This window comes from Pollachius pollachius (genome assembly GCF_949987615.1).
Source record: "Pollachius pollachius genome assembly, chromosome: 19".
In the NCBI taxonomy this organism is placed as follows: Eukaryota; Metazoa; Chordata; class Actinopteri; order Gadiformes; family Gadidae; genus Pollachius; species Pollachius pollachius.
This window is the reverse complement of record NC_136952.1, coordinates 10,992,968-11,015,467: the sequence shown is the minus strand read 5'-3', so window position 1 is coordinate 11,015,467 and position 22,500 is coordinate 10,992,968. Positions and strand designations below refer to the sequence as shown.

General features: G+C 44.4%; 1 protein-coding gene across 2 annotated transcripts in view; it reads right to left on the bottom strand.

The window, feature by feature from the left end:
• prkg1 (protein kinase cGMP-dependent 1) overlaps positions 1-22,500 on the bottom strand; it is a 102,876-nt gene that overhangs the window by 29,620 nt on the left and 50,756 nt on the right. For both annotated transcript variants that reach the window (XM_079756360.1, XM_079756361.1), the window contains exons 4-7: positions 13,972-14,077; positions 9,582-9,645; positions 5,367-5,444; positions 5,067-5,161 (exon numbers count right to left, since the gene is read on the bottom strand). In XM_079756360.1, the coding sequence (XP_079612486.1) occupies positions 5,067-5,161; positions 5,367-5,444; positions 9,582-9,645; positions 13,972-14,077 (343 nt within the window). The remainder of the gene's footprint in view (positions 1-5,066; positions 5,162-5,366; positions 5,445-9,581; positions 9,646-13,971; positions 14,078-22,500) is intronic.

Here is a 22,500-nt window from a genome sequence, read left to right as displayed (position 1 = left end):
ACTTTTCACTCTCTATTTCTGGCCGTCTTTGTCTCTCCTGGATGTCTCTTCATCTCTCTTTTTTACCTTGTCTCTCCTCTCACTGCCTCTCTCTCTCCCTATCCTCTCCCCTTTCTCTCTTTCTCTCCCCTCTCACTCTTCCTCTTTCTCACTTTATCCTCTCACTCTCTCTCTTCCTCTCTCTCTCTCTCTCTCTCTCTCTGCCGTGCCACACAGCGCTCAGGAAACCATTAAAGAGGTATCTCTCTCTGTCTCTCTCTCTGTCCCTGCCGTGCCACACAGCTCTCAGGAAACCATTAAAGAGGTATTCCCCCAAATTTAGCACAGGGATCACAAGATTGTGTGCACGTGTGTGGGGGCATATAGTGTCTGTTCTTGAGTCTGTATGTTAAGTATTTTTGTTTGTTTGTGTGTGTGTGTCTAATTTTCACTCACACACAAGGGAGGATATGGGGTGATCCAAAGTGAGTCTGACACTGAATTAAAACTGAGTTCACTTTGACATCACTTCCTCTCACACATCTCTGCGGCACAAACAAGTGTGCCCTTGAAGCCTTCCCTTCCCTTGAACATGTTTGCTTTCTCTTAAGGCAAATTAGGATTTGACTTGAGATGGCTCTGTTTGTTGCTGTTGATCACTTCACTACTTCCCCCTTCAGTGAACATTGTTGACATTAATGACGCAACAAGGTGGAAGTCGGCTCATTGGACAGTGAGGCTCATCTGCGGCGTGATGCTAGACCGAATGAGTACAGCACAGATGGACTGAGGCCTTACTTCTAATTGTCAAAGATGAAGGATGACGATTTAGCACTTGATTACCTGTGACTTGTGAATGATTCAATCATTTATATGTAGAGCAACTAGGAGGGTAAAGGCCCTTCAACCCCCACAATGTCATCATATCTTAGGTATATACATGCGGTCTACTAGAGAGAGAGCGTGAGCGAGAGAGGCATCATAGCGCATGCTGCCATAGATATCCAACACCTGCTCCTTGAAGGAATGTGCCTGTCTGTATTCACTGTTAGTTAGGTCTAAATGTCAAAAGGCTAACAATATGTTTGTGTCAATATACCAAGATTTATTTCATGACCTTGTCATTTCTAATTGGTGCACTATAGGAATGTCCCTGCACTTACAGACAGGGAGTCACCTCACTCTTCATGTAAGGTCTCACAATCTTTCGTTCAAACCTGGCATTAACACTGCACGGGTTATTGGTTCGATTCCTTGTCCAGCTCAACCTTTAGAACCTGGCATTAACACTGCACGGGTTATTGGTTCGATTCCCTGTCTATCTTAACTGGTCAGACCTGGCATTAACATTGCCAGGGTTATTGGTTCGATTCCCTGTCTAGCTCAACCGGGGAGACCTGGCGTTAACATTGCCACAGTAATTGCTTTGATTCCCTGTGTGCTCAACTGGTTAAGCACACCGTTATCACTGTCAGGGTTTAGGGATTTGATTCCATGCCCTGCTCCACTGTCAGAGTGAGACAGAACTCTGCCGGGGCTAGAATCACAGCCATGTCATAAATTATTCAGTATTGAAAGTACTTAAAGTTAAAGTGTCAACTAAATAGCTTATAAATAAATGAAATAAGCCCGGAGAAGCCAGGGATCGATCGAGGGGATGTTTCTGGTTCAACTAGTGCAGCCCGGTCTGACCAGTAGTCCTCTCTGATTTTGTTGTAAGTAGGTATCTATTGATAAGAGTCGATAGAGAGCATATTGTTTAGATACAGCATGCAGTATAGTTATGGAATCTTTTGATTGGTTCGACAGTAGCCCCGACAGCAGCCAATCGCAGCTCGGCCACATGTTCACACGAGACACTCAGATTCCAGAATACGCCTTATGATCTGATCAGAAATGATGGACGTTGAAGGCATTCATTCACGCATTCAGACCTACAGTGGGGCAAAAAAGTATTTAGTCAGCCACCAATTGTGCAAGTTCTCCCACTTAAAAAGACGAGAGGCCTGTAATTTTCATCATAGGTAAACCTCAGCTATGAGAGACAAAATGAAAAAAAAAAATCCAGAAAATCACATTGTCTGATTTTTTAAGAATTTATTTGCAAATTATGGCGGAAAAGAAGTATTTGGTCACCTACAAACCAGCAAGATTTCTGGCTGTCACAGACCTGTAACTTCTTCTTCTTTAAGAGGCTGTTTACCTGTATCAATGGCACATGTTTGAACTCCTTATCAGTATAAAAGACACCTGTCCACAACCTCAAACAGTCACACTCCAAACTCCACTATGGCCAAGACCAAAGAGCTGTCAAAGGACACCAGAAACACAATTGTAGACCTGCACCAGGCTGGGAAGTCTGAATCTGCAATAGGTAAGCAGCTTGGTGTGAAGAAATCAACTGTGGGAGCAATTATTAGGAAATGGAATACATACAAGACCACTGATAATCTCCCTCGATCTGGGGCTCCACGCAAGATCTCACCCTGTGGGGTCAAAATGATCACAAGAACGGTGAACAAAAATCCCAGAACCACACGGGGGGACCTAGTGAATGACCTCCAGAGAGCTGGGACCAAAGTAACAAAGGCTACCATCACTAACACTACGCCTCCAGGGACTCAAATCCTGCAGTGCCAGACGTGTCCCCCTGCTAAAGCCAGTGCATGTCCGGGCCCGTTTGAAGTTTGCTAGAGAGCATTTGGATGATCCAGAACAGGATTGGGAGAATGTCATATGGTCAGATGAAACCAAAATAGAACTTTTTGGTAAAAACTCAACTCGTCGTGTTTGGAGGAGAAAGAATGCTGAGTTGCATCCAAAGAACACCATACCTACAGTGAAGCATGGGGGTGGAAACATCATGCTTTGGGGCTGTTTTTCTGCCAAGGGACCAGGACGTCTGATCCGTGTGACGGAAAGAATGAATGGGGCCATGTATCGTGAGATTTTGAGTGAAAACCTCCTTCCATCAGCAAGGGCACTGAAGATGAAACGTGGCTGGGTCTTTCAGCATGACAATGACCCCAAACACACCGCCCGGGCAACGAAGGAGTGGCTTCATAAGAAGCATTTCAAGGTCCTGGAGTGGCCTAGCCAGTCTCCAGATCTCAACCCCATAGAAAATCTTTGGAGGGAGTTGAAAGTCCGTGTTGCCCAGCGAAGGCCCAAAAACATCACTGCTCTAGAGGAGATCTGCATGGAGGAATGGGCCAAAATACCAGCAGCAGTGTATGAAAACCTTGTAAAGACTTACAGAAAACGTTTGACCTCTGTCATTGCCAACAAAGGGCATGTAACAAAGTATTGAGATGACCTTTTGTTATTGACCAAATACTTATTTTCCACCATAATTTGCAAATAAATTCTTTAAAAATCAGACAATGTGATTTTCTAGAATTTTTTTTTTTCATTTTGTCTCTCATAGCTGAGGTATACCTATGATGAAAATTACAGGCCTCTCTCATCTTTTTAAGTGGGAGAACTTGCACAATTGGTGGCTGACTAAATACTTTTTTGCCCCACTGTATATCACAAAGAAACTGGAAAAACACACACTCCGAGGTCATTCCAACACGGAGTATAAGGTAAAAGCCAGCGGGGGTGGGCGTCGTCTCGTGGGCGTAGCCGAGTGAATCCAGAAAAGCAAATCACATCTGCATGACACAGTTGTCACACATGTTTCCCGAAGAGCAAACGCAACACCCTCTCAGCCAAGGGCGTAGGAACCAGGGGGGACGGAGGGGACATGTCCCCTCCAATATTGGAGACAGGCGCATTTGTCCCACCTAAAAATTATACCAGGGGGAGAAAAATATTTTATTTTATTTTGAAAGCGCAACACAGCGTCTTGTCACTGCTTCTTATTCTAAAAAACTGGATGATTGAGCGTGCAATTAAAGAATTGATTTGATATTTATCAGTTCATTACTGCCATTCAAAATGTGTTTTCCGTTACATTTACAAATGTATCTTTTTAGTAGAATAAAATATATTTGTGAATTTTTTCAGCGTCAAAAATACAGAATTTTCTGTATTTCACACCATTAACGGATCTGTCAGGTTTCTGATATGTGTCCCCCCCAATGTTGAACTCATTCCTACGCCCCTGCTCTCAGCACGTCTCAACAACGACACCCCACCGAGCGGCCGTACCAGCTGGCTCTCAACCATCTTCAAGCCAGAGCTCTTGCCATGATACATTTAACCTGATTTGACGTTGGGCAGCTTTTTGTTTGGTAAACAGTTCTTCCACTCGTCCAATGCGAGGCACTCACTGCCGAGAAAAGGCGAGATGCTCAGCAATGCAGAAAACTTAAGTCTTTGTTCCCATTGGGGAACCATCATTGAAAGATAGCCACTCCAGCTGCTGATACTGATGGGTCTGATGGGTGTCTAAAGCCGCCAGGATGCTGAGCCAGCTGAACTTTCTCTATTCCCCACTGCTCCTTTCCTCCTGCCTGAACACTAGCTGATGCTGCTGATAAGGATGTAGCGCGTATCGCGCCAGAAGACGAATGGAGGCCGAGACGGATGCTGGCCTGTACTTTTCAGGATGATTCTGATACTGTGGCGGTGTAGAGGGGAAGGGGAACGGGCAGCAGGATAGTCTCTAATGGAACCCTGAACCCTAATGACTGCAGCTTACTTTCTGACCTCTACCTGGTCATGGATGACCTCTAGACGTTGAAAGAAATGGTCAATAATAATTATAACAATAAATAAAGAAATTGAAATAATGAACGTATGGAGGCATAGGACACCAGGTCTGACTGCTCTCGCCTCATTTCTGAAGAGAACTTCAGAAATCGGGGAATCCCTCTTGCTTGTCAATCCCGTGTGCGTAAAGAAAGGGAGTCAGGGAGCAGAGAGGGAGGGCAGTGGTTTTGGTGTCTCTCTCTCTCTCTCTCTGTCTCTCTGTGTCTCTCTCTCTCTCTCTCTCACTCTCTCTCTCGTTCGCTCTCGCTGTTTAAAACCGTCAAATATCACCTGGCAGCTAGTCAAAATGGTCACATGCCACAAACACTGCCAGGCTATGAGAACCCTGAGCTTCACATCAAACAGCAGAACACATGGGATCTACTTACCCTTGCAGCGCCTTTTCTCCAAACCAGTTCCCCTTGCCCAGACCCCGCAGGTATACTGGCTCCTCATTGGTCGGTTCCTCCTGTGTGACGTTAACCTGACAGGAGATGGAGAACGAATCACAGACATATGTAATAAAAGAAGTAAACGAAGAAGTTAACATGTCATTTTGTTTAGTGAGATTAATGTCATTAGCCATAATGTGTTTCTGTTTCAGTTTGTGTGTGTGTGCGTGTGTGTGTGTGTGTGTGTGTGTGTGTGTGTGTGTGTGTGTGTGTGTGTGTGTGTGTGTGTGTGTTTACCTTTCCCTTGCTGATGATGAAGAAGGTGTCTCCCCGGGCTCCTTGTCTGATGATGTACTCTCCATCTTCATAATGGGTCTAGACAAAAAGCAGCAACAGTTTATAGTGTGTGTGTCTGTCAGTGTGTGCATGTGTGTGTGTGTGTGTGTGTGTGTGTGTGTGTCTGTGTGTCTGTGTGTGTGTGTTTGCAGAGACCAGAGCTTACTGGAAATGTGAATTTGTCAGCATACTCCGTCGTCAGCGCCTTCTCCCCTATATGTGTTTGCGTGTGACATGGTACGGACGTTGTTTGGGCACAAATAAGTACAGACAGCTTTTATGAAGATTAACCAAGAAGCAGTGACCTTTAAGCATTGATTTCATTCACGGCAAGGGACTATTCTCTTCTAACAGGATAATCAATTATCCAACAACCCTGTCTTAGAGGGGACCCTCGGTTGGTAACAATTGTATTTATTCTAAGGGATTGAGTGTGTGTGTGTGTGTGTGTGTGTGTGTGTGTGTATGTGTGTGTGTGTGTCTGTGTGAGTGTGTGTGTTTGTGTGTGTGTCTTTGTGTCTCTGTGTGTGTGTCTGTGTGTGTGTGTATCGAGACCAGAGCTTCCTTAAAATGTGAATATGTCAGCATACTCAGCATGTACATGTTTAAGTCCCACTAATAAAACATTCATTCATTGGAATAGAAGTACTATTCTCGTTCTCAGTCAAATATATATATCCAAAGATGTTTGAGTTCAAGATGGCCGCCGAGACAGAGGGGGGAGAATCGTTCTTTACCGTCAACTCTGTCATAATGATTAGAGTGGTGGTGATGAGATGGGATTTGAGGATGCATTAGGCTTTAACTGAAGCTGCTCGCTGCTTTAACTGAACACAAAAGACTAAGAGGCCTCCTGGAGGACCAGGGTTTTGTTCCCTGTCTCTTGAGATGCTGCGGTCGGCTGCTCAGTAGCTCTTATCTTATGTATTTTTGTTCATTAAAATGCATTTCAGGGAGATGTTATTAAGATGGATCAATCTTTTTGGCCGCTGTGGAGCTCTGCTGAGACACACATGAACCCCGGCCACCAACTGCTTTGGCATTGTAATCCCTTCTTCCTGTATCTCCTATTCACCTACAAATTATAATGAACAATGTATGTATTACGTGACAGAATATAATCGACTAGGCAAACACGAAATATGCAAATATATACAATCCAGCTCATGAAATGAATAAATACCTATACTGTACTTTTTCACTATAAATTATACTGTTGTCTTTTTCTCTGTAAAGCACATTGAACTGCTTGATGTAAGAAATGCGCTGTGCAAATAAAATTGCCTCTCCTTGCCTTGCCATATGCAAATCTCTGTAACATTTTAATAATGGATTCCTCACTCGTTTGGCATATTGTTTTCAAAAGGTTGCTTCAGAGCAGACTCCTGTTCCATAGTTGAAATACTACACAGTGTCTTCCTTCCTGGGAAACCCCACCAGCCAGCCACAGCACTGTGGGTGTCTGAATTCAGCATCAGACAGCCTCCCTCGTATCCACGCAACGTCACTTTCCTCAGGAGACGGGCTGTTGCCACGGCTACAAAAACGCACCGACCCAGAGGCTGCAAACTGATGATTATTTTCATCCCAGCTTAATCGACTGATCGTCTCAATGCATTATTCAGTCTAGGAAATGTCATAGGAAATATTATGGATCGACTGATCCATGGTTCGTCTCTTCGTCAACACTATACTCTGTCCTTGATAACTTTTCAAACATCGACATACCAACTTTTGTCTTCGGCATAGCGTCGACAGTGGTACGTGTTCGTTAACTGCACTAATAGTCTCTGAAGAATTCTGAGTCCGCAAACCTGCCACAGAAGCACTTTGTTAGAATCCCCTCAACATCTAAATTGCAACTCAAACACAAGGCTCACCGCAGAAGGTAACTACATGTAACAGCCGGTGTATGTAACCAATCTTATGCAATGGTCCTTTTGGGAATGTAGAGCTCCCCTCGCAGTAAAGAATGGGACCAACACAACTCAAATGTTTTTCTAGAATCTCCCACAGGAGCGTAAATAAATCTTGGGGAAATGTGTTCCTATTCATACAGTTGAAGTGCTATAGATTTTGTGTCCAGACTCTATCTTTAAAGGATGATGCTGGTCGATTGTCTGCGAATTTGGGATTCATGTTCATATGAGCACCATGGGGCACTCTGCCCGTCTATAAAGTCTGGCCATGTGTTACTCTCAAGCTAAATATTTCCAAAATGTCAATAAAAACGGTGTAATTGAATCATCTCACATCCAGGATTACAACCTCTCGCTCAGACAGTTATTGCCTTGCAACAGAACAGAATGACCAGAATTACAGCATGTTAAGTTCATCTTTGCAATCCATTAGCTGAAGTGGATTGGTGATTCGCAATGCGCCCCTACAACCGCTATAGACAGATGTGATCACCGTCGGGATAAAAAACGGTTTAGGCTGGTAGCGGTATGAACTATCATCAGCCAGGAGAGACGGCCTGCATGCTCTCTCTCTCTCCCTCTCTCTCTCTCTTTCTCTCTCTCTCTCTCCCTTGAACAAACTGTAAAAGCACATTTGTTAAAAAGAAATAGTACAGCATAGTGTCTGACTTGCTACGTTTTGCATGGTTTTGACATTGCCATTTTGTGATTTTGACCACCCAACCAAATCGCTATACAATAAACAAAACCTTTCTATTTTCGCTCTCCCTATTTTCAATTAAATAAGTTTATCGTATCGTATTCGTACTGACGACTGGACAAAAATATTTGTATTTGGGTTGTGATGGCTGAGAAAATAGGATAATTATTATTACTAGTATAGCATTTTTTGTAGTAGTGTTATCATCATCATACATTTTTTTGTAGCAGTAGTGAAAGTCTTCATATAATAGTAGTATAGTAATATTAGGAGTTATTACCAACAGTGCACTAAAAACGAATTCCAGGCTTTGCTGTGACTATGGCATCAACTGAAACTGAAAAACAATCCAATGAGATACCAGGGATGGAAAATGTCTACAGGCTGCATCGTTTGTTTGTCCATCTCTAAATTGACAAACCACCTCCACCTCCAAACTAAGCCTGTGCCCTCGGTGTTAGAAGGCAGTGTTTGGAGGAATAACTGTTGGTCAGTGTGAGGGAATGGTGACAGTGTTGCATGGAGCATTAACGGTTTCAATTGGATTTTGCACACTGGGTCCGGACTGATAAGAGACGGTTAATCCGGACGTGGCGCCAGAGACAGAGTTTTCACTCAACACACAGCCATTATTAAATATGATGCACTTGCACATAAAGAGGAGTAGTGTGTGTGTGTGTTATTGTGTCTGTTTCCACTGTATTCATGATTAATGTGTACATGTATATATACATTATATATATGTAGGAACATATTATTCAGATTATTCAATACGAATATGTTATTTCTTATATATATGTATATATATATAAGGATATATTATAACTGTATATAACTATTAACTGTTATAACTGTCTAACTCCTCATTATGTGTGTGTATGTGTGCATGAGTTTTCAACAGCACGAGGTTCATTGATCGAGTGGAGAACCTGCAACATACACATTTTCCATAACAGCGTGAACGTGTGTGTCTGTGGTTGTGCGTGTGTGTGGAAGCACACACGTCCATCATCCTGAACCCCAAAGCCCCAGTTGGTGTGAGGGCAAGACCCTGGCGATGGGTCCCATGACTCATTAGGAGGACTTTAGCTATCCATTTCAATCAATTTGACTCCCCACCACACTGACACACACCCACACACACCCACACACACTAACAGACGCTAACACAGTCAAGCTCTCTACCGCCGCTTGTCAATAATGTGACCTTCAATCTTTCTGTTTCAGGGAGAATGGGAGTGAATGAGTTTGAGTGTGTGAATGTGAGAAAGGGGAGAGAATGTGTGTGTGTATTTGTATGGGTGTGGATCCATGTGTATCGGTGTGTGTGTTTGTGTGTGTGCGTGTATGTGTGTGTGTGTGTGTATGTGTGGGCAAACATATATCTGTGTGTGTTTGTGTCTGTGTGTGTTAGTGTGTGTGTGTGTGTGTGTGTGTGTGTGTGTGTGTGTGTGTGTGTGTGTGTGTGTGTGTGTGTGGGCATACATATATCTGTGTGTGTTTGTGTCTGTGTGCATAAGATGAAGAAGATGATGAATTGGGGGGGGGGGCTCTCACCTCGTCCATGACATCAGCCAGCTTGCTGAGTGTCTCCTCCGCGAGGCCCTGGAACGTAGGGACACTGGAGAGAGAGAGAGAAAGAGAGAGAGAGAGAGAGAGAGAGAGAGAGAGAGAGAGAGAGAGACAGAGACAGAGACAGAGACAGAGACACACACAGAGAGGGAGTGAGGGGCAGACCGAGAGAGAGAATGAGTGTGAGTATCATTTAGAGATGAGACAGGAATAGAGACAGACTTTGGTAGAGGGGGAGATTGAGGGGAACCCAAAGGAAGGGAGGAAGAGACGAGTGGGGGAGAGAGGGGGGAGGGTCAAGAAAAAAGGTCAAGAAAAAAGAAAGAAAACAATGACAAGACCCAGGAGATGGGAGATAGAAAGAGAAAATACTGTTTTAGTTGAGTATGGGAGACACCTCTACCACTCTACACAGTAGATGACATAATTAGATATTAATGAGACACACACACTGAAAAACACGGCAAATTTATTCTCGGTCACACGCAGGGCAGATGCCCCGATGTGTTGTCGACACACTCATTAGACAATGTAGAAAAATAATAACTAAGAGGAAAGTAAGTAGTTACTAATAGGACAATAAGTAAACTAAAAGGAAAGTAAATATTAACTAATAGGACAATAAGTAAACTAAAAGTAAAGTAACTAGCAACTAATCAGGAAGTTTAAACTCTGCAATGTTTTCTCCTGTGTGCATGGAGCCATCGATTAGCCTCATTAGCTGAACCATCCCTGAGCTCTTCTAATGAACACTTCCAGATGGCAGATGCCAAAAACTAGTGAAGAGACTGTGACTTTTCTAGACAGACAGAGAGACTCACACACAACACAACGTATTCCACATTCCAATAGGATGGCACAGCAAAAAAGCCTTTGGGGAAATAACCAACTTGGGAGAAGTAGACAAACCAACACAACCCCAAGCCAAATGAAAGCACCAAACACATTATGCAACCCCTGGCTCAAAAGAGTGGCAAAGGATGTCTCACTTGAGAGGAGAGGGGAGGGGAGGGAGGGGAGGATTGGCAGGAGAAGAGTGGAGGAAAGGGGAGGAGAGGAGAGAAGGTTGGAGGAGAGGGGAGGAGAGGAGAAGCAAGGGGAGGAGAGGAGAAAATATTGAAGAAGAGGGGAGGAGAAGAGAGGAGAAGAGAGGGGAGGAGAGGAGATTGGAGGAGAGGTGAGGGGAGGAGAGGAGAGGAGAGTTGAGTGGAGGAGAAGAGAGGGTAGCAGAGGAGAGGAGAGGAGAGATGAGGAGAGGTGAGGGAAGGGGAGGAGAAGAGAGGGTAGCAGAGGAGAGGAGAGGAGAGATGAGGAGAGGTGAGGGGAGGGGAGGAGAAGAGAGGGGAGGAGAGCAGGGGAAAGGAGATGGGAGGAGTGGGAGGGTTGAGGAGAGGAGAGGGAAGGAGAGTGGAGGAGAGTAGAGAAGAGGGGGGGAGAGGCGAGAAGAGAAAGAAGGTACAGAAAGAAGTTGGTTGGGAAGAGGAGAGGAGAGGAAGGAAAGCAGACCGGAACAGCACAAGACATGACAAGCTTGGCAAGATCGAGAAACAAACCTGAAAGCGAAGTTTCAATTCAATTGTTTTAAAAATGATGAAGGTTTGCCATCAAAGTATGTCACAGGACTATTATTCAACACCAAGCTGGAGTCATCGAGGGGCTCGTTTCAGCAACAACCAGGGAGCCAGTAGGGGGTTCCTGATTAAAGCTCTCTCTGTCAAACCAGAAGAATAGCTCACCACAACACACCACACCATCTCCACTCACAACGGCAGATCGAACCCCAGCGTCCCACGACCCCCTCCCTGTGCCATCTATCCTGGCTACAGTTTAATGACGCATTTTGGATGGGTAGGATGGTTAACCTCCTGCGGTTTCACTGCCGATTCTCACAAAGGCGCTGGCAGGAGGTTAGCATTCTGTTAGCTGACCCGACGGGAATAGCCACCACAGGTGTGTTATGGGTACTGCTGGGTAATGATATGGGTACTAAACCCTGGGAGTACCCCTCCAGACAGGGTTTTAAATGTAGCACTGACGTGGGTAGCAGTGATGAATAGAGAATGGAAAGGAGGTTTGTTTTAGTGCTGTGGTTGTTTTAGTGCTACGCAGTGAACGTGTAGTGTACACGTGCTGCATTTTAATTAATTGTAAAACAATTTCAGAAAATCATTGTTTAGTACTCAGAATGATAGTACTGTGGATACCTATTGTTATCTTTTTTTGTCTTTTCTGTCACTGCCTTGCACATCTGCTGTTGCGGCAACAAATGACCCCCTCTGGGATCAATAAAGTAACCTGATTAAAAATGATCTATTTGGTAATACACTAAATCTACCGAATGAATGAGACTTGTTTTCTACCTTGTTGCCATGGTTGCAGTTAAGGAGCTAAAGGCCCTGCATCAGAGACCAGTCACTGTTATTAGTGGTGAAAAGTACTTGTTAGTGGTGTGTCGACCACAATCCTCTTGTGAAATGTTGGATTTCCATGGTCTGAGGTTGTGAGATAGCGCTCCCCTCGTCAGTCGAAATGTGTCTTATCATGCAGAGCTGCTGCCAAGGTGAGATTATTTTCGTCAAATGTCGGCTGGACGACCGTCTTGGTCACGCCACGAGTTTTGAATTGGATTATTCCTTCAATTCAAATATGAATAACAAAAGATACTATTGTGGACTATGGAAAAAAAACCCAACTATTCAGGACAATGTAATGAGTGTCGTGATTGGATGAGCTTGTTCTTCGTGTCAGGGATTGTTATCTGTCCCTTTTTGTTTACTTAATTGTATTTTCATGCAGTTTCTGAACACCGAAAGGAAAAAACTAATCTGTTTTCTGCTAACAAAAGGTGAGACATGTTGAGGTACATATTCTTTCCTTTTGGGCATCTCTGATTGTTCCATTGGTTTTGAACCATTGCCATCATGATCAGATGTCCAATCTGTTAGCTTCTACCAACTATTTTTCCTCAAGGAATGTATAAACGCCACCCACATTAAAAACAGATTGTACAACAAACACTAATTACTATTTTACTCCACAGATGATACAATATGATATAACACAATAGATAAGCGTAAACTACGTAATTAATTTGAAACACTAAATGAATGCTATCCACGATACCCTTCCGGGAGCTTTAAGATCTAGATTAAAAAATAAGCATGAAACAAAGAATGCCACGGACAAGCGAAATGGCTGCTTTCTGCTTTCCCTGCAGTAGTCAAACAAAACAATGTCTCAATAAATTCCCCTAAATAACCAAGCGGCCCGAACTGAAAACAAAGATTCTAAAGAATGTCCGTCTTTGGCAGAGGACTTGTTTCGTTCTCCAGAAGAGCTATTCTTCTTTAAATAGCAAAGTTTATTCAAAAGGACTCCAGGGTCATAAACTTGTTGATAGGTGTCATCCCCAAATGGGCAACCAAAAAACAATTATCTTACTCGTTAGTTTTGTCTGACTAGTTTTGCCCTGCGCACCAGACTATTAACTAAGAGCCTTTGTGCCCTGACAGCACAGGAACTCCACAGAGGATATCGGAAATCTCCTCACATTCACAAGGCCAAATCAATTATTTACAAAATGCATTTCAGAAAGAAGGCTGGTGAACAGTGTGGCAATACAAATACACCTGTAGAAACTATTGCGGCACAATTATCATATGAACATTCATCATTAACAAGCCGCACAGATGGTTGGTGGATATCACATGATGAAGTTCTCCATGGAGTTTAATGTCATATTTTATGCAACATTGAGGAAATCAGATCAAACATTGGATTGCTTGGCTTTACCCATGCAGCAATGACGTAAACTCAATGTGCATACACCCCAATTACAGAAGCAGGGCTGCATCAGTACAGAGCACTGCCTCCACCCTATTACAGGGAAACACTGAAGACAACAAGGAATCATTTCACGCTAACTCATAGATAGAGAGACAGGTAGCAAGGCATCAGAATGGCTGTCAAGCAGGGAGACAGGAAGAGAGACAAGCAGACAGAGAGAAAGATACAGGCCAACAAACACAGACAAACAGAGAGCTATGCAAGAGCCCGACCGACTGACCAACCCAACAGCCCAACAAAGGCAGACAGAGAGCAACAGATAGACAGATAGACAGCCAGACCAACAGCCAGACAGACAGGCAGACAAACAGCCAGCCAGACAAACAGACAGACAGGCGGGCAGGAAGATAGCCAGATAGCCAAATAGCCAGCCAACCAGACAGACAGACAGACAGACAGACAGACAGACAGACAGACAGACAGACAGACAGACAGACAGACAGGAAGATAACCAGAGAGACAGACAGACAGGCAGGAAGAAAGAAAGACAGATGTATACAAAGAACGCAACATTGAGGAGCGGACTCACCTCTTGAGGAAGTCCATGTATTCAGCATGCTTAATTAATCCAGTCCTCATCATTATGGTCTGGAAACACTGTCTGTCGATGGCCCACAGCTTCACATGGGTTAGTGCTAGGAAATAACACATCCATTGATCATTATCACATGTTGAAAGACACTCTTTATCGATTGGCCACTACATTGTTTGCATTGATTATAAAAAACAAATCAAACTGAAGAATATAATTACACACTTGGAATGAAGTTACACAGTGGGAAATGAAAAGGAGTCATGCATAGGCTTATTTCACCACCCTATTTCCCTCTACATAAAAACCAACGTTATAGACTCACTTCGATGGGACTTTGATTGAGTGATGGAATGTGTACGTATGGTATGATGCATTGAGTAATCAGACAAACATATTTGCACACACATTCAACAGCAACACCGTTCAATTATTCAAAATGAGATGAAACACCCTGCGTTAGCTGAAGGACTTGTTAGCACGCTTAGGAAACGTAATTGCCGGCGGGCAAAGCAACCTGCGTCTCCTATGTTATGATTGTCAAATATGCCTTTCCTAATTGAAGGTCTATAATTATGCTTCCCATCATGTATTCTCTAATGCCAATCATGGTGTGGTAGGTTTTGCCGACAGTGAGATAAAGCGGAAGGCTAACTCATCAGTGGCCTCCATTACGCTTGTAGCTTTAGGCTAGGGCCATGCTAGCCTTAATCCAAAAGCTACATATCCGTAAAGCTGCAAAAACATGAATCTGTTGTAAGGCATTGGTGCACCATGAAGGCACTCAGATTCTTTAAGAAAACTATTGGCAGGGTGACAATTTAATTGCTTCTTTAAGATTCTCACTTTGCACCGTGTTTTACAGATGTCTGAGAGACTTTCACCGATTTCCGATGGCTGCAACACCATCCAATTCACCGGGATACAATTTCCCGGGTGCATTCACATGAAGCATACTTCAGCATACTCTCTGATTATTTTCTATTTTAAGCATAGTCTCTCTCTCTCTCTTTCCAACAGGAAGGCCCGCAAGGTTGACTCTGCCAAATAGACCCAACAGGTGGACACAGCTGCTGCTGGCTCATTAAGGATAAGAGAGAGAGGTTAACAGAGAGGTTGAGAGAGATTGGTTGAGCAAGCAAGACAGAGAGAGAGAGAGAGAGAGAGAGAGAGAGAGAGAGAGAGAGAGAGAGATAAACAGATACAGAGACAGAAACACAGAGACCATATTTGCATCTGTGTGATCAGAATCACTAGCTACGCGGGATGATCAGAAACACTGTTCATGAAGTCAGGGCCACCTGTCATGTTCATCCACCTCTATTTAAATATGGAGCCAAATTATAGAAGTTACGCTACAGTTTCTAAATATCATCTCAGCCTTTTCTGAAGACCATGTACAAAAGCTCAATGATGTGGCAATGTGTGTATGTGCGTGTGTGTGTGTTTGTTTTATTATCTACAGGTTTAATGAGCATGTATCTGAGCGTGGGTGTGCGTGCATGCACGCATGTGTGTATGTGTGGGTGTGTGTGTGTGTGTGTGTGTGTCTGCGACTGGGCGTGCATGTGTGCATGTGTGAATAGTACACAGGCTCTCAGGCTCAGTGGTCTCAGGCCTTTTGAAAAACATTGTATGGTGTCAGGTCTCCACCTCTGGATCAGAATCAGCCCAAGCTGTGTCAGTAATGACAGTGAGGCTGCTCTGATCATAGATGTGTCTGTAGCCCTAATGTGTAAAGGAAGGCTTGTAAGGCTCACCTCCAGAAAACTTGAATTAGAGATGTGTCCGCACACGCCCGCACACAGGCACACACACACACACGCACACACACACACACACGCACACACACACACACACACACACACACACACACAACACACACACCACACACACACAGCTATGCTGGTTTTTATCACAACTAAATCTAGCAGTGCTAACTGATTAAAAATCAATGAACCACTGATTATCTGGAGCATGTTCCCAGAAAAGAGACTTGATTTAAAAGGGTCCTTCAAAATAAAAAAACAGTGTAAAAACCAGCACACACTAACCATCACATGGAGGACATGATCTTCAGGCTCTAGTGTCCACTGAACTCCATGACTACAACGAGGCCAGCGGAGCGGTTTGGTTCTGAGCAGCGGACAACAGTCTAGGCAGTGTTTTTGTAAAAAAAACGCACAACCGTGCTTTCATACCGTTTCTAATTAAATATATATATATATTTTATATTCTTTATCTATAAACTATAAGACACGCACATGTGGTATGATCACTAGCTGAATAGTGCTATGTGCAATGTCACACAATAACTAGCTTATAACCATTGTCACTATTTCTACTATGTCAAATGCCTAACTAACTGCCAAAAACATAAATCAAAAAGATACACACAAAATAAAACACACAAAGCATGTTTTTATGTTTGTGAAGGAATGAATTTCTGAATGTGTTGTTTGGGTTCTGTTAAGAAATCCAGTAGTATTTTAGTGTGGAAACATCAATTCCTAGATTTAATTGCTGTGCTCTTACATTGTATGTCTCTTGTCAAGAATCTAAATCAGTTTGAACGAAAAACAGAATTAGTCTTTCATTGTCAGGACAAAAAAAACCAAAAAACAATAAGGACAAGAATGTGTTAATTGGCCAGGTATGTTTAGACAAATACACACACACACACACACACTCACACACCCACAGTCACCCCCCCCCCCCCCCCCCCCCACACACACACACACACACACACACGCACACATACAAACACACATACACACACACATACACACACGCTGCCACCCACACACAAAAAGTCTCACATTGTGCATGATCTTGTTTTGTACCAATCACAAACGATTAATACCTCTGTGCTTTCCCAAGTAAACACACCAGCTCAATTCGCCCAAGGTATCTCTCTACACGGGGGTCCTACGATAATAACAGCCCTGGTTGCAATTTGTTGCTTTAATTATTTTTTCCCACCAAGGAACTTCAGTAAATTTCGACATTTGCTACGCACTGACATTGCCCCCGCTTCTCTACAGAGAGCTATCGGTGAAGTGAAAGACTCGATCACTTTAATAAAGTACTCTCAGGCCAGCAGCTGAACCCAGAGCGGGATGTCAGAGGATTATACAATTAGATAACAAGCATTTGGGGAATCTCTGTAAAATGGCGAGCTCTTTGTAAGAAGTCTTTTTTTCATAATTTAAGCATATGACAGATGATACTACTCCAAAACCCACAGGAGAGAGTGGTAAAATAACCGTGATAGGATTATGGATGAAATAAATGTAGCATGAATCTGCTTATCAAACAAAAGGGCTGCTTTTAATGTGTCGTCGTCTTTCTTTTGTCACTTGAGGCTGGCCATCAAAAACTCTGCCGTATTGTCTTTTTTTGTCTCCCGGAAAAGCCTGTCAAATGGTCGCCAGAAGACAATGTGTGCGTGTGTTTTCACCTTCCTAAAAGCCATCTCGCTTTTGGATATTTATACTCCATCCCATGTGTGTGTGTGTGTGTGTGTGTGCATGTGTGTGTGTTTGTGTGTGCGCTCCAATCCCCGAAAGCTATGCATATGTAACCTCCCTCATATGTGTGTGTGTGTGTGTGCATGTGCGCGTGTCTGCTGCCCTCCCCTAAAGCTATCAAGCCTCTGTATATGCAACTTCCCTCCCGTGTGTGTGTTTGTGTTTGTGTGTGTGTGTGTGTGTGTGCGTGTGTGTGTGTGTGTGTGTGTGAGTATGTACCCATATGGGCATGCATGAGCTTGCGCTAGTACACTTGCCTCCTGTAAAAGGCAAGGTTGTGTGAAGCGCAAGTCTTTGGACTTCAAATGTAATCAAGCACACGGATGACACCCTGCTGTCAGGGCCTGCAGCCGTAAACAGCAGATAAAACCACATTGCCTCTGTGCTGGTACGTCTACGTCGCTGCTTAGATGCGGGCGACGCCCATCAGCATCAAGTCAACGTAACCTCATGTGCGCTCCATGGGCGGGGGGGGACGACACGAAAACGCTGCTTTGTAAATCGGAAATCAATCATTGTACAAGGTGAATGATAGCCATGAGTCTATGATAGCGTTTCGCCTGTGATTGTTTGCGAACATAGTGGAGGAGTTGACGGAACGCTACTGAGGCCGGTGAGGCAGAGATGAAATGCCCGAGCCTGGACATCGGTCGACCCCCTTGGTCAGAGTGTGTGAATGTGTGAGCACAAACACCACAACATGAAGTGGCAAGAGAGTGAGAGTTAAAGATAGAGAGAGAGAGAGAGAGAGAGAGAGAGGGAGAGAGAGGGAGAGAGAGAGATAGAGAGAGGGAGAGAGAGCGAGAGAGAGAGAGAGAGTTTCCTATTGAGAGCTGAAGGTAGATATCATTCTTCCTTCTGCCATGTGGGAGAAGGGTCCTGCTCTCTCTATTTCTTACTACTACACTCCAGTGTATAGTAGTAAGTGCTACGTCTCTAATGTTTCTATAATTTTGTGAATACTTATCCTACGGGGAAATGTGACTGGTCAGCTGGTTTATACAAATATAACTTTTCACTCTTTTTCGTCCTTGTTATTGGTATTTTATCTCCCACGACAACCTTGGTCGGTGAAGAGAGTTATTGTTCTCAAGAATTAATTTTAACCTTTTGTCGTTTTCCACTTTTACCAATTTATTTCCCGAAAGCCTTTCCGAAATAGATTTCAAAACAGTTTAATGCTCCACAACACCAGGAGGAAACGTCCTTTCCTCGCCCAGAAGGTAAGGCAGGTTTTCGTCCAGGCTATTGTCAGCTCACGTCTAGATTGACTCACAAGACACATACACACGACACAACTCACGCCCTGGCCCATCCACCACACTCTATGACTGCCAAGCGCCTTGCTACTCCTGCACTACGAGGGTTCCCCAGCTGCGCCGCCCAATCAAATCCTGATTGTTTGCAGTCCTGGCTCCACAATGGTGGAGGGAGCGCCACACTGCCATCAGGACGGCAGAGATCTGACACGTCTTCCACCGTTCAGACCGCTGCCAGACTGTGTAGAAACATACTCGCCCTCTTGTTTCCAAAGTGAAGCGCTTGCAGCCATTCAATGAATTCGATGTGTTTGCATGATTCTCGCACTTTTTTGGGGGGTTTTATCCTTACGGTTGAATGCACTTATTGTAAGTAGGGTGGAAAAAAGCGTCAGATGAATCAGTGTAATGTGATGTGAGTAAATCAAAGAAAATGAACGCCAATTTGGTTCATGTCAATGTGTGTGGGCATGCGTGTACGTGTGTGTATGTGTGTGTGTGTGTGTGTGTGCAAGCGCGCATGTGCGTGTGCATGTGCGTGTGTGTGTGTGTGTGTTTGTGTGTGTGTGTGTGTGTGTGTGTGTGTGCGTTTTTGCGACATCATGAAGGGCAATCATTTCAGCTCAGACTGTTTAAGCCTAATTTGTTAAATGTCTCTCTGCCATTCCTATCTCTCTCTAGCTCTATCTGTCTGTCGAACTCCATGCTCACCATCTGCCTCATTCATGTGTCGGATGAACTCTCCCTTTTACAACACGATTTACTCACGGATCCCCATCCTGAGCCTGGAGGGGCATACAAACCCCTAACACAGGCAGTGATCGGGTCACACTCCACCAGATGAGCCTCATTCAAATCCACCTGTATTGGGAACACACGGCTAAAAGTGGAAGTGAACCCCTTGTTCCGGCTATGAAACTGTGAAATCGCAATAGTGATGTTAAGCTAGTACCTTCATTGTGTATGAGCGTAATATTGAGCCATGTTGTAAAGGTAATGTGCAACACACCGTGGCGTTAAGTACAAGTGTCGGAGAAGCTCAATCCTCTACCTCTCCATCAACATCAACAGCTGCCCAGGCAGAGCTCCACACATCCACACACACCTCGCCGTCCCTTTTGTCGTGAAGCCGTAGGGCATAGGAAAAGAACGCCACAGGTGATCAGAGCAGTTACAGAGCAGCCCAATAACAAACTGGTTGGAGGAGACTGGCGAAAACATAGGATTTTATGTGTTTTTTCTCTCAATTACAGCCTTATTTTAGCATCAGTGACAAAATTGACTAAATTACTGTATTGAAGATCATATAAGACATGTTTTTTTTGGGTTCAGTATCCCTTGGGGATATTTGGTGTGTGTGTATACTATATATAGCATGTAACATTTCCTCTTCAGCATTAGCGCAATACTCATTGGGGTTGCTCACCCAAAGTTTGTATTTCCTCTGAGTGAGAGTTACAGTTGTTGCCGAGCGACAGTGCCTGATATTGTTGCCAGGCAATTCTTTTGCCGTAGCATGGAAACCATGGCATCTGCTGACCCTGTCTATGTTCTGTACTGTTGTACTCTGTTGTGCTCTGTTCCATTGCTTCATGAATAGTAGTTTGGTGTGGTATACTGTAGTATGGCATTGTGTGGAATGGAAGGGTCTGGTCAGATTTGTTTTGGTTTAAGTTGAAGGTGACATATAATACCACCAGGTGTGAGATTATCCGTTACAATCCGTTTTGAAAATCTGCCTCTTCTAACATCACAAGTGGGTGTGTCCATCTAGATTTGTGATGGATAGATCAGTCTACCAGCCTTCCCAGCCTTCCACTGTAGCATACGTTGCTCATCTATCCGCCATACATCGAGGTGGACACACCCACTTGTGACGTCGGAAGGCTGTAACATCTTGTAATAGCTAATCAAACTCAAAGCCGGTGGTATAATATGTCACCTTTAAGACTGGCCTTCTTTCCAAGAATCAAGCTCTGCGTTGCTTCCGGCCACCACAGGAGTCACCCCTACATGGTCATCTGAAACTGGCTATAACACTGATATCTCGCCGACTGTGACCAGTTGAATCTTTCCACATCCAGGTGCTTGTTATACTGCTGTTACATCGACCCATGATGGCTCCTTTTACACTCCTAACCAATCCCTGTGGAAGAGATCCCTCTCTCATCCCCTGTGGCTGCGTGGTCTGTTACCGAGGGGGACTATTTGCTGCGCTCCCCGTCCGCTTAGGCATTCCCAGAACGGAAGCAATAAGCCGAGCACGAATGTGCCGCCTGGGCTAATGAGTATCTTCTTTAAATGAAAGTGGTCTGCCTGAGCCGTTGATATAGTGGGTGGCAGACGTCAGGGTGCTATGAAGGAATGAGAGTGGGGGGGGGGGGGGCCGCCGCCCAGGATTAGTATTCAGCATCAGGACCCACCACAAGCTGAAGCCCCACAGACACACAGACACATAGACAGACAGACAGACAGACAGACAGACAGACAGACAGACAGACAGACATAAAGACAGACAGACGGACACACAGACAGAGAGACAGGACAGGTATAGACACGGATAGGCAGGCAGTGAGACAGACAGACAGACAGACAGACAGACAGACAGACAGACAGACAGACAGGTAGGTAGTCAAGATAGGAAAAGACAAGCAAGGCCGACAGACAAGAGGGACAAGACAGACAGAAAAACAACAAGAGAGAAAGACAGACAGACAGACAGACAGGAAAGGTAGGCAGTCGAGATAGGCAAAGATACAAGACAGAGAGAACGACAGAAAGACAGAAAGACAGACAGGAAGAGAAGAGGCGCAGGGAAACAGAGAATACAGGCTTGGAGGCAGTCAGGCAGGCTGACAGACAGACAGACAGACAGACAGACAGACAGACAGACAGACAGACAGACAGACAGACAGACACAGCTCCCTGGCACCAGACCAGGAGCATGTGGTGAGATGCAGGTGATTGAGGGGTTGGGGGAGATGGATGGATGCGTGGATGTGTGTGTAGCTCATTTTGACAGAGGATTCCAACAGCTCTGGGTAGAATTCTCTGACGGTTCGTCTCCCGGGGGGAATTCTATTATTTTTTTGCGAATAGGAAAAGGAAAGGGCTGACCAAAGGGCAGTGTTTCAGCATTGTATTGGGGTCAACTGTTGCAAGTCAGAAGTGACGCGGGGATCTGTGGCTGGAGTCTACCATCTGGCACCTTGCTCTCACTGCTGGGAGAATGTCAAGTTGACGCAACGTTTAATTTCTGTGTAGTGTAGGAGAGCAACACGCATGCATGCACCCACACGATAAATACAAATGGAATAATAGGTTCACAGGCACGCACACACGGACACACACACACACACACACACACACACAAAAACACACACACACACAAAACGCACACACACACACACACACACACACAAAAACACACACACACACACACACACACACACACACACACACACACACACACACACACACACACACACACACAGGGAGCAACAGGAGTGTGAAAATGTTTCACTCCTTGTGTCTGAGTGATGTTGTTGGTTCACTGTGAGTTTGTGTGTGTGTGTGTGTGTTTGGGTGATTTTGCCTGAATGTGTGTTAGACTCAAAATGTAACCTTTAATCATGTGAAGACTCTGTGTCCTCTGTTACCATCGCCATGGCGATACATTGTTTCGGTTTATCGAGACCAGAGAAACTTTGCAGAATCAAAGATGTGTGAGAGAGAGG